This window comes from Drosophila arizonae, chromosome 4 (assembly GCF_054131065.1).
Source record: "Drosophila arizonae isolate 15081-1271.41 chromosome 4, UAZ_ARI_1.0, whole genome shotgun sequence".
NCBI classification, from domain to species: domain Eukaryota; kingdom Metazoa; phylum Arthropoda; class Insecta; order Diptera; family Drosophilidae; genus Drosophila; species Drosophila arizonae.
Window position 1 is genome coordinate 5,553,599 of NC_142924.1, and position 20,011 is coordinate 5,573,609.

At 36.4% G+C, this 20,011-nt stretch overlaps 1 protein-coding gene across 11 annotated transcripts in view; it reads right to left on the reverse strand.

Moving 5' to 3' along the window:
• Eip63E (cyclin dependent kinase Eip63E) overlaps positions 1–20,011 on the reverse strand; it is a 133,048-nt gene that overhangs the window by 68,613 nt on the left and 44,424 nt on the right. For 4 of the 11 annotated variants that reach the window (XM_018007479.2, XM_018007478.2, XM_089468159.1 and 1 more), the window contains exon 2: positions 7,067–7,144. In XM_018007479.2, the coding sequence (XP_017862968.1) occupies positions 7,067–7,144 (78 nt within the window). The other 7 variants (XM_089468156.1, XM_089468155.1, XM_089468154.1 and 4 more) reach the window with 7 other exon arrangements.

Below are 20,011 nucleotides of genomic sequence, written 5' to 3' on the forward strand. Positions count from 1 at the left end.
AGCCTTCGGAAAACATACAACTAAATAGCTATCGGTTGAGTAAAACCTGAAATATGCTTAGTATTTTATAGTTTACATATAAAATATAAATCAACACGAGAAATCTTTCATAAGTTTACTTAAGAAATCCCATTCAATACTCAGGAAAATTTGAGGTATTCAAATAGTTTGCTTATGAAACCTCATTCAATATTTGAAATTCATTAGTTTTTATTTAGTTTACATATACAAATCGCATTTAATACGCGCAAAATCTTTAGTTTGCACATATCGCATTAAATTATTTAGTAGACCATAAATCTGTCTCTGGCTCTGCCTGCGCGCTACTCTCTATCAAGGCTTTCCATCTTCACGTCTGCTTAATGCGCACCCGGACCGAAACACAACCAGTTCGCACACAATTTAGTTAAATTACTCAAATTTGTAATAAAACCATTTCTCGCACCTCAGATTATTTTCATTTGAAAGAAGAAAGCAAACAAATACTCTTTCACAGTTTTTTTTAGCTTGGGTGCTAAGCATTTGATGTTTAATGAGAGCTAAATATATATTGTATAAATATATATATAAATAATCATATATACACATCGAGAAGCACAAGGTTTTTAATGTGCTTCAATGTGAAAGGTCGTGATTACTCATACGCCGCGTATAGCGAATGAACTGAAATGAAATGGAGATTAAAGTGAAGATCTGCTTGAAAAAGAAACTCATATCAATGGACGCTCATATTAAGCGGATTTTGATGAATGTATGGCAGAAAGAGTGGCCTGTCGAGAGGGGGTGAGGGCAACTCGAGCTGCTCTATACGAATCAGAGAGCAAATACAATGAAGCCGACACATGATGCGCGATATGTGAGCATGTGTTGATAGTGGATGACCTAAACGAAGGCAGTCAATTGAATGGACTCAGCTCTGGACACAAACATACTCAAACGCACACATACACACATGCACACATACACATAGAGAGATATGCGGGCACTTTGTGTGCTAGAGAGGTATAGATAGAAAGTAGGAAGTGTAGGAGGCCATTAGCTGCTTATCGCGCTTTGAGTAGCTACAGCAAATATAGAGAGAGGCAGAGAGGTAGAGAGAGAGCGAGGGTCAGAGGAGGGAGCTGGAGGGCAAATGGGTGGCAGCAGCTCTGCTGGAGAGACTCAAGTGTAAAGTTATCAAGTGCTGTGCATGGGACAGACAGACGTCGCTGTCAAGGGTTAAAGTCATAGACAACGTCGAGTGTTTGGCTATGGCTTGTGACATAAAATGTTATCAAAAAGGATTATGACAAGCGCACAGCGCGAAGAGGTAAACAGTGAGAGAGAGCGAGAGAGAGAGAGAGAGAGAGAGAGAGAAAGGGAGTGGGAGTGGGAGAGCGAGAGCGACAAGTGTATCAATGGCACAAAGAGGCAGCCACAATGATATCTACGTTGATATCGTTGACAGCTCACAAAGAGGAAAGCTCACACACACACACACACACACACACACACACACTTATTACATATTTACACAAAGTGAAAAACTGAAAAAGAATTCAATGATAACTCAGGCACTGCTCTGCGCTGTGGGATAAATGTCGGATGCTTGTCGCATTTCTGCTTAAATAAATTGCAGAAATCGCCTTTAAAAACTTTTAAATGGCATCTCGCTCCCGGTCTGCAGCAATTATTTTGATAGTTTAATGGCATTTATTATCAGCTCGATGTCAACTATTATATTCTTTTTATTTATAATGGCAGCCACAGCTCAACACTCTGAGACCAAGCAACAAACTTGTGCTGCCCCAAGGCGAGCCAAGAAACTATCAAACAGCAACTGAATCTGACTCTGGAATGTGCCGGCAACATAAAGTTTAACAAATGAAATAACCAGAAATAACCAGGCAACTTTACATATCCGACAGCTAAATACCCTTGCCTAAATCTAAAATCTAAATTTCTGTTTTATGTAGCTGGGTATCTAGTGATATATACCAACTTTCTATTTATATATAAATTTATATAAATATATTTCTATTCTATTCTGTATTCTATAACTTTTTATAAATATAACAAAATCCATATGTCTCCCTCTAAATCTATGTCTATGTCGATCTCTAAAATATGTGGAATTTCATCAATACATCTGGTCATATCCTATCCATATCTAACAATTCTCTCTATATCTATTTCTATCTCGATCTCTAATATCTATAATATCCAATAAATTCATCAATATATCAGCTAATATCCACTCCATAACCATTAATCTTTCTATCCATCAATCAAATCAACGATGAGCTTTGATCTGATTCAACATAATTTTCAACTACTTCCCTCATCCTCATCCATAGCAAAACCTATAATACCCCCCGGAAGTGTATGCTAGAAGCACTGTCTGAAGTCACGAACAAGAAGAAGCACGAGCACCCGTCGCCATAGAGGCCAGACTTAAGTTCTGGTTCTGATTCTGTTGCCGTTTCAGATTCAGTTTCTGTTTTGCTTGGAATCGTGAGCGACACTTGATGCGTTCAAGCCACTGGGACAGCGTCGGACGGGCGCCGGACTGGGGCGTGGCATACAGCTCAGTTAAATGCAATTTACTTAATGCCTGCACCCGCTGTCGCCTCTTCCGCACTCGCTCTGTCTGCTTATTACTTCATAAGTTTTATTATTGCCAGCGAATGAGGCAGTTGAGTTGAGCTTGTCGAGCTTGTACATAATTGGAAAGAAAAACCCGTTGAAATTGAAGCGGCAGCAGCTACGGCTACAACAACAACAAATTGCAATTAACGATAGTCAAACACAGCCTCAACCAGACTGACTGCTGAATACTCGCTCGAGGTGGATGAAATGCTAGGACTTTATCAGGCATCGAATTACATTATTATATAGGAATTTGTATATGTTACCAATACGTATATTATCTATAAGAATTAATCTATAGCAAATCATTCAAATTAACGCATGCTGGCTATAGAAAGAGGTATGTATGATATTATCCAATATTTTATTCTACATTCAATGCCAATTTCAGGTCTATTCTCTCGTTTCTATAAGATAGTAAGTCCTATAAACTAGTCACGCCTATATCTGGTATTATCCCACTATCTTAAATCTTTATCCTTCCAGTTTGCCAACTCGTATTTATACTAAATTTCCAAGACTTCTATTCCATCAAACGAGTGCCAATATACTTCAATAGCTCTACAAGAAAGCATTAAAACTTGCAACAACAGTTGCTGCTGCTGCTGCAATAGCCTTGACAAAGCAAGAGCTAGAGAAAGAAGAAGAAGGAAGAGATAGTGAGAGCGAGAGAGCAACAAATAGTTGCCAAACGGCAGCTTCTTGGCAACTTGTGTGTGACATTCATAACTTAGCTTTGCTTTGGCAGCAAGTTGCATCCGCAGCTGTTGCTGCAACTGTTCAATAATGCAATGAAAACATTTAAGTTGCAGCAACTTGGCGACTGCCCGAGCCCAGCCCCAGCCCCCACCCCCTCGTGAACAGTTTCTCAATTGCAAAATTTATGAGCTGCATTCACTGACAAAATCGTGTGGAAAATAACAATGCAATTGCCAAAAGCTTTTCCTAGAGTTGTCGCCCATAGAGTTGTCACCAGCAGCAGCAGAGGCAGCAACAGCAATAGCAATATTCCAATTGCAATTGCAATATTTCTTCTATATTTATTTGCTCAAGTTTTGTGACTGACAAACGAGGCGAAATCCAACTTGAGCTACAAAACTTCAAATGTTGGTTACCAGGCACTTTGTCAAGCGGTTTGCCAGGCACACAAAACTAGGAAATAGCCGTTTACAACACGCCTGATTGAGCAGGCAAAATAACGTATTTATAAAGTTGAAATCCAATTGACGTGGCTTCAAGTTTTTGCTTTATATGAAATCGAATAGCGTAAATAAATATACCGAAAAAAAAAATAAAATACTGAATAGGTATATATGACAGAATTACAAAGAATAAACAAATCTCTCTTCTCTCTCTCTCTCTCTCTCTCGCTTCCCCTTTTTTCTTATTTAATACCATTTTGGCTGGATTAAAAACTTGATTTTGATTTTGAAAATGTGACCCTATTGCATATTAGGCAATCAATATCTGCTGCCAAATATGGTCACATTGAACAGTAATCTAAATACTGGCCATTAGCTCAATCTACCTCTCTCGCTCACTCTCTCCCTATTTAACCGTTTAACAGCTGTTTTTAGCCATTTCTGGCTTTGCTCTGCACATAAAGCGGCTTTTTTTCCCAGCTGCAGACAAAGCTCAAACTTGTTTCTGAAACGCGAATATCGAGAGTAGGCACTAAAACAACAACAGCATTGACTTGTGGGCGTTGAGAGACAATTAGCCGCATGCCGCAACCCGAAACAAGTTTTGGTGAGTCAACAGCAACAACAACAACAACAACAACAGCAACAAATATTCGCTATACGGAATCACTGTGGCGCCCCAAACCAAGCGTGACAGAAAAATCAAGCGACCAGCTATAGATGAACCTGATGAACTAGCTGTATGCTCTGTTCATTTTTTCTTAGAGAAGTAAAACTAATCTCATTTACATGATAAAGCTGCATGCTCTGTTCTTTTTTCTTAGAGAAGAAACTCTAAATATGGATGAGATTGATGAACTAACGAAATGATATACTGCATTCTTTTCTTCTTAGAGAACAAAATCTAGATATATATAGGAAAACGTCAAAGATGCTAACAGTCAGAGATCTGTAAGGGATATGTTCAAGACGTCAAAGATGCTAACAGTCAGAGATCAATAAGGGATATGTTCAGGATTATATAACGATAGTTACCGATTACTTAAATTTATTAATTAAATTCAAGTAAATATGAAGAAAAACTGAAGATTTTACTTGCCAACAGATATATTATATGGAAATAAAATGAATACATCAATATTTATTGATTTAGAAAAGTAAGAAAAACTCTCTGAAAACTTGTGCTTACAAAATTTGGTTTGGAAAGGTTTTTGTGTTTGTTTTTGATTTTATTATTTTTTTTTTGCTAATAATACTTTTTGATTTTCTGTAATCAAATCAAAAAAATGAAATATTTATATATTTTCTATTTGTATTTTTTATAGAGAGCTGTTAGAAATAATATACGTAAATCTCCAAAAAAATTTTTTGATACACAAATACAATTTTTATACACCTCATTTGCGCCTCATCATATTTACAGGGTATACTCAAACAAGAACTATGGAATTTCAGCGAGGCAAATACAAACTGTTCGACTAAAAAGTGCAGTTAAGAGTAAAGAGAGCAAGAGAGTGAGTGAGAAAGAGAGGGGGAGAGAGGAAGAGAGAGGGAGAGAGATAAAGGGTATGTGTAGTACTGCAATTGCGTTGGTTAACAAACGTATTAGCGTGCATATTGTGGATTATATTCCATTTATTTCATCTTTCAGCTATGCAAGCGTCTGTCTCTCTGTCTCTCCATCTGTCCGTCTGTCTGTCTGCCTGTCTGTCTGTGTGCATTGCCAGCTGTCAGTCATAGTCAGCTACAGCTGCTGCATTCAATTACCATGGGGGCAGCCCCTGCTGATGCCGCTGCCGATTTCAATGCTGTTTGACCATTAAATGCTTTGCCAAATGATTCAACATTCGACAGTTCGCTTGCTGCGCAGCAAACATTTATTTTCCAATTTTTTGTTACTTTTCGTTTTGTTTCGTTGTTTCCAATTTCTCGTGTTTTCATAGTATTTCAAGCGCTTTGGCAGCTCTGACAGCTCCGTGCATAACTGTGGGCACAATTTCCAAAATTATTTCCACAGTTTCTTCTATTTTTGGCTTTGCTTGGTTTAGTTGGCTTTGGCCAAGTTTCATTCACGTGCAGCAAATGTGTTTAAGGCAACGCAACTTTTTGCAACTAGATTCAAATTTCCAGCCAAAGCGAACTTTGTCATCGCAACTTTTGCCATGGCCAAGCTAGCTTTATGGCCTGCTCTGCAGTGAAGCTAATAAAGTTTAGCCAAATTGTGTTTGGGCTTTAAACATTTTCTCATTTGTGTTGCCAACTTAGACAGATGGCTCAAAAAACTCATGTTTATCTATAATTTATGCAACTTTGCGAGCGAAAAGTTTAAATTGAAACATATTTTAGCATAAGCCAAAGCTAAAGCAACTATAATTCGACATAAAGTTCATGAACACATATTGGGAATAATTTTATAATTTTCTGTTTTTACTTTTATACTAATAATATTTCTTAGTTTTTGCAGTTTAAATAGCATCGCTAAGCCCAGGCTGTGTCTTTCGCACGCTTACGGCTGAGAAACAAAGCAAAATCGCGAGAGTTGGGCTCTTCAGTTGTTGAATCAGAAGAAGAGAATAACAGGAAATGCGAACACAAGTCTTAATTGATAAAAACAATCGAGCTTAAGCTCAAATTAATGCTTGAATATAATGCCAGGAAATGCAAGCTATAAAGCTGGAGAACATAAACTCAACTCGCTATCTATATATGTAAATATATACATATATTGAATAGCATTAGCTGAGACTTTTTTTTTTTTTTTTTTTTTTTTTTGCATATATCCAAGGTAATCTTTATGCATCTAATTTAAAAGCTTATTCTTTCACGCTTGCCACGCTCAAGTGCTGAGAAACTAAGCTGAGAATTATATAGTATATATCTATATGTGTGTATAACGATATAGGTATGTATGTATATATATTGTGCATGATTCATGCGCGACATTTTCTCATTGCTCAATGCAACGCCCAACTTTATGTGGCCATAGTAAAAATTATATATATATATATATACTTCATATATCTATATATTTATACATAAATCCATTGTTGCTGCACCCACACACAGCGCTCTGTGTTGGGCTTCTGTCAGCTTGGCTTCTCTTTTATTTTATTTCATATATATTTTTTTTCTGCCCATTTATGGTTAGCTTTTGTTGTTGATTTATTGTAGTTTAGCTTTTGTTTGTTTAGAGTTTGGGTTTTTTTTTTTTAATAAATATTTTGTTGTTAGACCAAGTTTAAAGTGCCCTTAGATCTAATTTATCGATTGCATTTATCGATAGAACTTCTACTCACTTAATCTGCCAAAGCTGTGCGACAGCCTCTTCTTGAGCTTCTGCAGGGCGCCGCCTTTTTTCTCCCGCATTGTGACGCCTGAAAATGTAGAGAAAGAAAAGTGGGGGGAAAAACTTTAGTATTTCATTGAGCATTGATTGATATTCTTAAAGTTTTTGTTGTGGCTAAGGAGAGCTTTGTTGTTTGTTGTTTTATTATGCCATGCCTCCGCGCTACGACAATTATAAAACAAAACACACAACAACAACAACAACAATAAACAACAGAGTTGACATTACAAATTAACATAAATCAGTGGAGCGTGGTGTGCCATAATAATAAATAGATAACTAGGAAGAGGGCCTCACACACCACCCCACCCCCACCGCAACCGAATGACACGCACATTTCCAAATGAAAAGCCAATTTACATAGTAAAATTCAAATGAAAAACTACTTCAAAATAGAAATGCATTTCGTTGATGGGTATATAGACATATGTATATGTATGCAGTCCAGACCAGAGTGCGGGCGCCTGCTGCTTTATATTTATAGTAAACCAACAGACTATTCCCCTCTATATATACACATTTATATATATATATATATATATATATATATATATATATATATATATATATATATATATATATATATATATATATATATATATATATATATATATGTGTGTATGTGCATCTGTCTGTATTTGTGTGCATTCGTAATTGAGTTATATAATTTGATTGTTGTTTGACCAATGTAACATTTAGCCAACTTATTTCAGCGTTCAGTGAGCCATGCAAATTGTGTACAACTTTTTGCTTTTAACCGCATCTATTTAAAGGGCGTAATTGTTGTTGCTGTTGTTGTTGTTGTTGTATCAGCTGTTTTCGATTGTTTATTATGGCTGGCGCTGTTTAGCTGGCTCGTTGATTGGCACAATGATTTGGTTAGCACAGTTAAACTAACTGCATATTATATTCATATCGAACGGTTATCCAACTAACATGCCAAATGGTTTTGCCAAGCAATTTATATACTATCTAAATACATATACTTATTTAGATATATATTTTTTATTTATTTATAACTATTAGTAAGTGTGAATTGAAATTTGATATAAATTAAAATAATATAAATATAGTTATGGCAAGTTTATAACATTGTTTGCCTTGGTTGCTGTCATTTCTTCGATTTTTCAGCTTTTTTCAACATAACTCGAGAACTTTTAGAGTTATAGATATGGTATTTGGTGGCTAGCTTTTCGTGACGTTTACATCATTTAAAAATATTTCAGTTCTTTAAAAGCTGCTCTTATGCTGGCTCAAAGCTAAGATATTGCGGATTAGTAAGTTTACTGCACCCAACTAAGGATGGCAACGTACAATTTAACAAGAATTCAAATCGAAAATACTCTGGCTGATAAAGATCAATCAATCAACTGAGTTTCAGGTAACTTTACAATCTGGAGTGGTCTTACATATGAATTTCAAATATAAACTATTCTTTACAAATAAGTTCAAAGTTCATTTGATGTGCCTACCTATAGGAGCTATACTTAATACAGTCAACTTACCTATGCGATAAGAATCTATGCATTATTAGTATAGTAGATCTCTTACTGTAGTATGTGCCTTGTTAACCTACAAGCATATGAATAAAGACATGCATCCATATACTTGAAATAATAGATCTCTATCTTACGCATACATAACTTACATCACAAGTTAGACTAAGCCTAGAAAAAGTTAGTATGCCGCAGCTCGTCTGGCTTGCTCCGAGTATCTTCTAACCACACACTCCCTGCTCAAGCAATTTTCCCATTCTAGCTCTCATTGATTGACTGATTAAAAATTTGCGAAGAATTGATTATTGAACTATTTCTACGTCGTTTTCATCGAAACTGATATGGCAGCTCCATTATAAACTTCCAATCGATGCATTTCTCCACATTATACACAGTTCAGTTAGCCCGGCCAATGCCAACTGGTTTGTACAGTTGGCTAAGCTTTAGTTTCATTTGCATGCCATACAAGTTTTTGGCCAGGAAATTGGCACTCGAAAAGTCATTTATCAAAACCCTTCCACTTGAAACATGACCACCAAAACTTTGTCATTGATGTGAATGATGCCACATAATGCTGCATGCCACGCCACTGGACGGACAGCCACCTTGACAATCCGCCCAATGCCAGACACAGTCACAGCAACGGCAACAATTAAACATAAAAATATATATATATGAATACATTTATATATAGTTTGTGTAGAATATTTTTAGGGTACTAAATCATTTGGGTAAGTGTCTGTCTCTTCGCTGTCGCTCGTCATAGCGATAGCCCACTGTTATTGTAGTGTCCATTATTATTATTATTATTGTGATCATTGTTGTTGTCAAAAGCAATTTGGCTTAACAACAATGCAGACAAGTCGAGCGCAAGCAATTTATGCCATCAATTCATAGATAGACAAGATAGACACATACATACATATATGGTGCGTACATATCTATATGTACCCATAGACATGCCCATATATGCACGTACGTCTATCTCGTATGCATATCGAGCACTTCAACTCAATTAAAGGCACACTCTCATAACCATAGGCTCATAGATGGCTCGCTGTTGCTATTGTTGTGATTCAAAATCATTCAAAATCATAAGCCAGCCCGCAACAACGAGAACAAGTGAGGATAATAGCCAAGCTGAGTCTGCTCGACTAGAGCACATGCTGTAAATAGTGATTATATTAGAGAAAATAATAAAAATGGTTTATTTGTACTTGGATCAATTGCTGAGAATCGCAAAGAAAGGCGTTGAGTGAATGGTAATTCATTTACTGAGACTAAGAGTAAGTTTTTGTATAGTTGAATGCTTGAGAGAATAGCTAAACGGAAATAGAACGAAAGAATGAGAAGATTGGGAAAGGATGGAAAAGAGAGAGAGAGAGAGTTAGTAAAGAGAGAAAGAGAATGGTAAAATAGACGTAGAAGTTAGGAAGTAGAAGATTGGGAAGCGATGGAAATACAAACAGAAACTATGAAAAATGGATAGAGATAATTAATAGAACAAAGCAAGAGAGCAAAAGGGAAAAAGAGACAGAGAGAGAGAGAGAGAGACAGATAATAAGGATAGAAAAAGAGAGAGTAAATAAGGATAGAGAGAAAGAGAATGGCAAAATAGACGTAGACAGAAAGAAGTAGAAAGCTAATTATATTTAAATATAAATGTAAATAGAATCTATGCAAATTATATAAATGAAGAACAAGACCGAGCAATAGAGAAAAAGACAAGGGCAATGAGAGAGATAGAGAGACTGAGAGAACAACACAAAAAAACTATATTAGACATAAGAAATGAGCAAGTAATAGACTAGAAGAAAATCCACCCAATAGAACAAACACTGAACACTCCCAAAGTTGACTTTCCCCTTACAGTTGTATACACCTATTAAACACCTTTACAAGAGCTGCATACCCCACCCACACACGCAAACAGTTTCAGTGGGTATAAATTATGTTAGCAACGGGCAAAACTCACCAACAAGGGCAATAACAACGCAACGGCAATTGGTTGGCTTCAAGTGCTGGCAAACCGATTATGATCCTTTTGGCCTTGGCTCGAATAACGCAAGCGATTGCATACAGGCACTGTTGCTGGCACAAATGCAATATGCAAATGCCGCATGCAGAATGTAGAATGTCGAATGCAGCTGACAAATTGTTTTAAAGCTAGGCAATAGAAGAGGACAACAGAGAGAGGGGAAGGGAGAGAAAGAGAGAGAGCGAGAGAGTTGGAGCAACGAGAGAATTGCATTTACATTAAATGACTCGCAGTTGTCGTTGCTTGTTTTTAAAAGCCCATTAAAGTTGTTTGCGAAAACTTCTATTTTTTTCACTATTTTGTTTTCTTTTTGCCTAAAAAGGCAAATAAGCAAAATGAGTTGCAACAAGCTGCAAGTGGAAGTTGCAGCAACGTCAAACTTATTTAATTAAGACTGCAAAAGGCGCTGCGAAAACTTTTCAGGCAGATGCTTCACTTGCAGTTGTACGAGATCGTTGCTGCTGTTGTTGTTGTAGTTGTTGATGCTGCTAGGTTGCATTAATGAGTAGCGTGAATACACACACACACAATCATAGACACACACTCTTCCTCTCTCTCACACACACACACACACAGAACGCATTCAAATCAAACTTTGCAATTTGGCATCAATGTCAAAGACAGACGAAAATTGACTGGCAGCAGCGAGTTCAATAGCCCCGCCCTGCTTAGGGGGCGCGGGTTGGAGCAGAGGTGTCTCAAAAATAGACTGAGGCAGCGCCACAGTGATTGGCAGCATTATATGAACCGCTTTTCACAAGCAATTAGCACCAGACAAATTCGCCAATTGACCATAATCAAATGCCTGTTAATTACATGCGAATATTCACTGTAAAACGACGAAGAGCTCAACTCTGTCTGCTAATTTGTATATGCGAATAATTACTGTACCTGTCAGCAACTAAGTCACAATTAAAGATTCAACTTAATTACAAGCTTGCAAGAAAAATATATATTCTTTTGAGTAACTCTATCATTATTTCTGACTAGACCAAGGCGGAAAGTTTTACTAGGAAACAAAAAGGTTGCTACTTTGGTCAATTACTTAAATGTAGTTAAATTAGCTAAAGAAGTTTTGGTCTGATTTTAGAATTCATTGCTTTAAGTTTGTAAAGAGAATCGCATGGAAGATAATATTACAATCTATGGATTAATCAGTTTGTGAGGAACTTTGATAGAGCTTCCATTTTTATCAAGGTCTTTTTTGGTTAATCATAAATTATTTTACTGAATATTATTATCTTCATTCGTACAACTTATCGAAAATCTCAATCTAATAATAGTATATAGTCTAAGAGTCTAGTAACCAGAGGATAGTTGATAGATAAAAGTTGAAGATATATATACTCATAGCTGATCTAGTCTACAAATATTCCCATCAATTATACATAAAATGATATTTCTGTTATTTCTAGAAACATATTGAATCTAACATATATACATCTATATAGTTGACCTGGTCTATAACCAACATTTTAACGGTTTACTCATTCGAGGCATGTTATATAGAAAGACATTCTCAAATAGCTCTCACATTGGTACCACGCACCGCCTTTTGCATATCAAAATCGCAATGGCTCCAGGTACCGCCTCTTGATACCTCGGCCTATCGCATATCAAAACCATATTAAAATAAAATAACACCTTTATATAAACACAAATTAACCTATATATTCTTATCATATCTCGAGAATGCACAACTGCAAAAATAATAAAATTACAAATATTTATCGTACATATGTTTTAGCTATCTAAGAAATTCCGCAAATGTTTTCTGACTATTTACTATATTTTTTATAGAAAATAAACTGCATTAATTTTCGACTTATTATTCTTTGATAATATATAAAAATTAATTGATAAGTGGTTTGATTAGTGTCGCAAAGTTGAGTCAAGTTGATAAGTCAGAAAAAAAAGAACAGCTACTAAGTATATTAAATGAATAATTCAATGACTAAGTCGGAAAAAGAAGAAAAACCCACAAAATTTTGGCAAACTTCATCAGCGATACGAAATACCCCTTTGTCAGGGCAATTGACGGTGGGACATAAATGAATTGTGGCAGCGAGTGAAATGATGAGCACTCTTTAAATTTCTCGTTAATGACGTAATTAACTTTGGGCCGAGAAGGGGGTGGGCGTGGCTAGCGGCAGCCGGTGACATGCGAACTCTCTGAAATTGTTGCGAGCCATGGCGTGGCGTGCCACACGACGTATACGTGACATTTTGGCCATGCACGCGCATTGCTCATGCAGCAGCAACAGCCCTAGCCACGCCCCCTCCTGCCGCACACACTCGGCCCCCAGGCGAACCGCCTCTGTCACAGTTGTGGGCGCACGGCCAAGTGAAAATCGGTAGCATGAGAAAATAGATTTTCTGCACAAAATATTCATGCGAAATATTTTGACACTCGGCGACAGCAGCTGACTAATTGCGAGAGTCGCAAAAGAGAGCCAGACTCCCGCTCACTGCCTGCCTGCCTCTCCCTCTCTCTATCTTTGGCCAAAAATAGAGGTTTAAAGTGCAGCCAGCTGACGGAATTGAATGGGCCGTTGATGAAATGGCTTATAAATGACGTGTAGACAATTTGCCAATGGCAACAATTTCTGTTGGCCGAAAATAGCCGAAAAACGCGAGCGCGCAACGCCTGTCGAGCACGTGAGGCTGTAAGCCTTGTGGCCTTCGACCGACTGAACTGCTGTCAAAAGGTCCTGGAACAGGTCCTTGTCCTTGTCGTGCCTGGACAGAATGCAGCTGGATAATTGATATGCGGCGTGTAGCCTCAAATGTCAATGCACGCTGTGAGGGAAAGAGTGAGCAAGAGAGAAAGAGAGAGAGAGAGAGAGAGTGAGTGGCCGTGTGGAAAGGTGAGCGACATTCACACACAATCGCATTAAATTTCAATAAAATTTTGCTGCAATAATTAATGACAAATTTTGCTGGTAATTTGCATAATCCTTTTATATGCCACGCCAGTTCACGTAACAGAGATTAGTAATGGGATTAAATCGCGACATATACATATATAGTACATACACATCTACATACTCACAGTTATACACATCTATTTTAATTGTATTTGCTTTTTATGCAATATTAATTGCAATGCATTTCAAAGTAATTAAACGCAATTGCCAAATACTTTATGCAAAATGCAATAAAAACAAATCAAATTGAAAACGTTTAACTAAAAGGAAATCCATAAATGAAATCAGTGAAAAAATTATATAAAAAATTTATAATATATGTATAATAGTTGCTGAAATTGAAGTGTACATATATCCATATAAAAACATACATATAAGAAATAAAGATAATCGATTCTAGAAACCTTATTAATATTTTATTGTCATTACCTTTAAAGCTCTATTTCACTAATATTCCACCTATTTCAGTGGATTTAGTAAAGTGAAAAATATATTGAAAAAACTTTGCCCTGGCGTATATAAGCCTAACTGTAAATAATTCTAATTTAAGCATAAAAAATACTTTAAATGAATTTCTATATCTAAATTTAATTCACTTTCCAAAATAATCAGAATAATTTTAGTTTGAAGAAATCCTTCTTCTAACTTAGCGCTTAGCAACTCTTTCATTTAATACACCATTTAATTTTCTCCCAATTTCTAGTTCTGCCTTTCCCCCACCCACTGTATTTCATGCTATTTCATCGTCTCAATTTTGATCAATCAACGCCGCCGTTCGCACCCCTTTTATTTGGCTCGCACATTTATTGGACAAGTCGTAAAATTTAAAAACCATTAACAAAAAAAAAAAAAAAAAAAAAAAAAAAAAAAAAAAAACAGATGAAAATTCAACCAGAAATAAAGCCAAACGCACATTAAATGAGCTCAGGCAAGAAAAGAAAATTAATTTGGCATTTAACGTCTTATACACATTTATTTATATTTATATTTATTATGCACAAATGAATTTGGCCAAGGCAGAACAAGTTTTATTACCATATAGAACTCAATTTTCTTTATCGCCAACAAGAAATCGCTAGGCAAATTATCGTCCGTCAAGTGGGCGGTGCGCAGATGGGGCGTGGACGATAAAGAAAAAAAAACAGAAGCCATTTATATATATTACAAAATTAGTCAACCAGTTGCATGCGAAGCGGCCCAAACCTTAGACTTTGGCTTTGAGTTACGCCTCAATTTTTATGATATTACACACCTGTTTTAATGCTGCACACACACGCACACACACATACATATACTCACATACACGAGTTGCCAAATTGCGTGCTTTTTAGCCATTTATCAGCTCGCCAAATCGCCAAATGAACGAAACTTAATTAAAATTCACATAAATATCAACATATATATATATATACACACACACACATATGTTATAGCAAGTTAAAAAAATATATATATATAATCCTAATTACACTCAGCCTTAGCTCAACTTTCTAATTGATTTAGCCATCGAAAATATGGCGAGACTTGCTCAATTTCATTCTCAGCCAAGCCAAATGCAAACGAGAAATGAAACATCTCTCGATTTCTATATGGGCGTCATATTTAGAAGGCGGCTTTAACTAATTGCAGCCAGTCGAACGTCTAATTAAATTGCGTTCGACTGGCTGAGCCAGAGCCAAAAGCAAACAAACTAAACAAGTTCCTTGTGTGTCGTCCAATAAATCAAACTCGAAACGGGTTAGCGAGGGGCGAACGAGGAATTGTGGGGACATATATATGGATAGAGTAGGTAAAGGGAAATGTGATAGGGAAAGAGGTAATGGGAGAGAGAGCGAGAGCGAGAGAGAGAGGGAGAGCGCGAGAGAGAGAGAGGGAGAGCGAGAGAGACAGTGGAATGTTAGCGAAGAGAGAAAGAGACATTGTGAGAGACAGAGAGGGTATAATACTGGCCAAAAAGGTGTGAGAGAGCGAGAATGAGAAAGGAGAGAGAAAAGACAAAGATAGAAAAAGAGAGAGACAGAAAGAGAGAAACGCAAATGGAGATAGATAGAAAGACACGCAAGGTGAGAAATAGTGATGGATAGAGAAAGCAAAAACAAAAAGAAATAGAGAGACAGAGAGGGTTAGAAAGACAGATAGAAAGCGAAAGAGTGGCTTCCCCCTCTTCATGCATATAAGGAAAAAGGAAAAAGCAAAAGAATTAAAAGATATTCTTTCAATTCATACATAGATTCCTTAAGTTCATAATTCTCTGATAATCCATTTAATCGAGATGCACCAATTCCAACTTTCTCCTTTATTTACTCTACTCTTAAATATTATACGATCTGCGTATATAAGGAAATGAGATAGCGAAAAGCCGGCGTAGGAGAGTTCAAATGAGGCTAAATGGAAAGATAAGCATAGAGAAATATATCTGATAAGAATCGGAGATGCAGATCAGCCAGGAAATCAATGAAACAAGAGAATTTAATCTATTTACATTGCATCTATGAATATATGATATGGAAATATCATCAAAATAATAAATAATTACAGTACTGTGCCACTCAAGCAACTTCTCGAACTGCCCACTCGCAGCGGATTCCTTCTAGTTCCTAGTTGAATAATTGTAATGAATTCTGATTATAATGTTTGCTGTCTGCTGCTACGATAACGGAAGTGTTTTCGTTATTTTCGGTTTCATGTTCACAGACAGATAGTATACTAAATACATATATATGTATGTGTGTGTGTGTGTGTTTATGTATTCTGCTTATCGAGAGTTATATAAAGCTGATTAAACAACTGATTTAACAGCTGATTAGAGCCAGCGAATGCTTTGCATGTGAAATGAAAGCAACTCGATTATTTCTGTTGCTGCTGTTGTTGTTTGTTGTTGTTGTTGCTGTTGTTGTTCACGTCGTGGCTGGGTCAATGTTCTAATAAAAAGTTCAATTTAACTTGAATTAATTTCAATTGCACAACAACAACAACAAGAGCAGCAAGAACAACGAGAGCAATAAATACAACAACAACAACAACAACGAACCGTAGAAATGCCATTAAAATCGAGCTGTTCGGTCCGAAGTCTTTTGCTGGCTGCTTTAAGCCGGTTACCAACGCCGCCGAGATGAGTTGCCCAGGGAGTTGAACATGACCCGGCTGGAGAGAGAGACAGAGAGAGTGGGATGGTGATGGAGAGTAAGGGAGTGAGCGAGAGAGAGAGAGAGACTGCAGTATTGTTCATATCGGTTGTTGCCGCAGGCTTGTTGCCAATTCGTCCATAAAATGTAAACTTTTTATACACATTCACGAGAGTTAAATGAGTATATTGGTTTTGTGCAAAAAGTCCATCTGTCTGTCCGCCTAAGCCTCTGTTGAATGCAAACCATTCGGCCACTATAAAAGCTAGATTTTTGGCCAAAAATTATAAAGCGTCTCGATATTCCTGATTTGCCGTGAAAAATCGGACAATGCATTTTCCGCTATATAAGAAATCATGATAATTGAGTTGCTTAAGAATCAATCTATATAAGGGAACATTAATCTGACAGCGTTTCAATTGTGAATGAGTATTCAGCAGTCGGTAAATGCCGACTTAGTCTTTTCATGTACTGCAATTGAAATGCAGTTTCGTTTGCCGTTTCATTTCACTCCATTCCATTCTGTTTCGCTGCTGTTGAAATATATTTCACTTTGTTTTATTTCCACCGTCTACGTGTCAAAATATTTGCGCTTAATTTAAATAAAGTTTAATTTGATGCGGCACAGTTGACTCCTCTCTCTCTTCCTCTGCCTCCTCTCGCTCTACCTGTCATTTGATATTTGTTCAGCATTTCAAATAGGCTTTTACACACATATTTTCAATATTTATTTATTTATTTATTTTGGGCGCATTTTTTACGGTCTGCTTGCATCACGTGAAAAATAGTCGAAAATTTGAAGCTTTTGGGCTTTAAATTGTCCCACTCAAATGTTGCAGAACTAATGAGAATTTTCATAAAATATTAAATTAAATTATTATTAGATTATTCAACTTTTTCAATGCATTGCTGAAGTAAAAATTTCTATGCATAATAGAGCCTTATTAATTGCATTATCAAAGTGCACAAATACTTTTAATAAAGGCTTGAATATTGTAGTAAAAATTTTAAATCTTGTATTGAATAGAAAAATTATTAAAAAAAAAAGTTTTTTAATAAAATAAAAAATAGGATAAATAAATAAAATATAAAAAAAAAATAATAAAGTATACTAATAATAAAAAAAAATAATAATTAGTTTCATATATAAGGGTTTTGGGTAGTTTAATCTTATTTTTTTTTTTTTTTTAACCAAATTTTGCTTATTTATAAATATGCATTGCATCATATACACATATATATATATATTACAATTAAACAAAAACAATTACAAAACTTAAACAAAAAACATTTCTCTGTCCAGCTGTTTATCGTAATCATTAAATCTAGCTATAAATAGAATGCTAAAAAAAAAAAAAAAAATACGAAAGTTATAACTAAATATATCAAATTTTATTTTTAATGTTACTGTAAGAAAGGCTGAGAGAGAGGGATAAGAAGAGGCCGAAATTGTTGCCTCTACTCGTTTCATTTGTTTACTTTAAGCATTCCACAATTCATTTCGCTTTAAATTGTTGCCAGTATTTTAATAATATAATTTATATCATTTATTAATATTTATTGCAATCTAAATTGTTTTAATACGCACCCGAGAAATTGTTGTTGTTGAGCTTTGTGGGTTGATTTATTAATTCGGCAATTTTGAGGCCGTTTTTTTCTCTCAGGGGTCGACAGAAAAATTTTTGATTTTTGTTTAGCAGTTTCTGCTAATTATAGCTGTTTCTTTAATGCTTTAGCTGTTTTGCTTCTTTTTTGGGGGTTTATTTGTAAACACTTTTATTTGATGGCAAACATTTTAGCTACAAGTTAAGAATTCACTTTATGGCACTTTATCTAGTATAGAATATCTGTGTGTTATCGGCCGATTTATGGACTAGCTCGAACGAGGTCAAATTCTAGCTAAAAACGAGAACAATAACAACATTAAATACTGCGAGCCACAGACAACAAGGGATAACAACAACAACAACTAGCTGCTTTTAAGGGTTGTTATTGTTGAGGGTGTTTTCTTGGCAACATCACAAAATCAAAACAACAAAAACAACTTAAGAAAAGTGAAACAAAATTCGCTAAGCACAAAATCATAAACTTAATACAAACACAAACACATACACATACGCACACGTGCACGCACACTACGACGAGGTTAAGAGTTCAACTTGAATGCAAACACTTTGACATTTAACTTGAATATGACGAGCGAATACAACGCGAGCGTTGACAGAGCGACGCGTACGTATTTAAAGGAATTTCGACTGCTCAAAGTCGTCGTCGTAGTCGTCGTTGTCGTTTACCGTTAGCCGGCTGCGGGAGCTGCACACAACCTGCCGCGTTGAGTTTCGCACACGAAATGAGGTCAACGAGATACTACGTTACGCTTACGTTTTTACGTTCTTCTACATTTTGTTGTTGTTGTTGTTGCTGAAAGCAAAGCCCAACATGAAAGTAGCGCAAGGGCGCCACCTGCTTTGGGGTGGGTGGCAGCGAATGCAGTACGTCAAGAGCGCAAGCGACAGAGAGAGAGAGAGAGAGCTCAACCATTTGAGAGAGTTAGCTCTGTTACGTGTGCCGCTCTTAAGTTCCACACGCCGGCTTGGCTTGCGTGCCTGCGTACCACACTCGTTCACTTTACGTCCTCTCTCGTAACGCGCGCTCTCTCTTTCTCTCTCTCTCTCTTTGCAGTTCGTTTCACTCTTGTCGTAGCGCCCGGGCAAGCGTAGCGTCTTTTGGCGGCTTCAATTATTACGTTACGTATACACAATGTTGATTACATAGGTCGTGTTAGCTACGGACCGACTGGTTGGGCGGGGGCTCAGGGGTCAGGGGTCGTTGCGTTGAGGCATAGTCTATAATGTTGTTAGACTTCTGGGTCAAAGGCACGTCGCCATAAGAAGCTCAGCTCAGCGCTATTGATAAGCCATCATACAGTTTGACACGCACTGCGCTCAAGTATTTGCGTCACAAGCTGCTTGCAAATTGCATTTGAGCCAAGTTTTTTGCTTAGTTTTTTTTGTTAGCCAAGTTTTAATTTGGCCCACTAGTGAAGCAGGCGAAAAAACTGAGATAAGAATTTTGATAGTGCTTGCGCTATTTATCTAGGTCAGCATGGTTTATTTTTAAACGGAATAACGATAAAGGCAAAGATTTAAGGAGAAATTCTTGGAATTATTTCTTGGCCTTAAGATGGAATATAGTACGTATGTAATATATATAGACTCTACTATTATTCTGAGAAACTTGTTCAAGCTAGAAAGCAAATATCAAAGCTGATTTGTTAGTTTCATATTAATAATGTTTATATTTATTTTG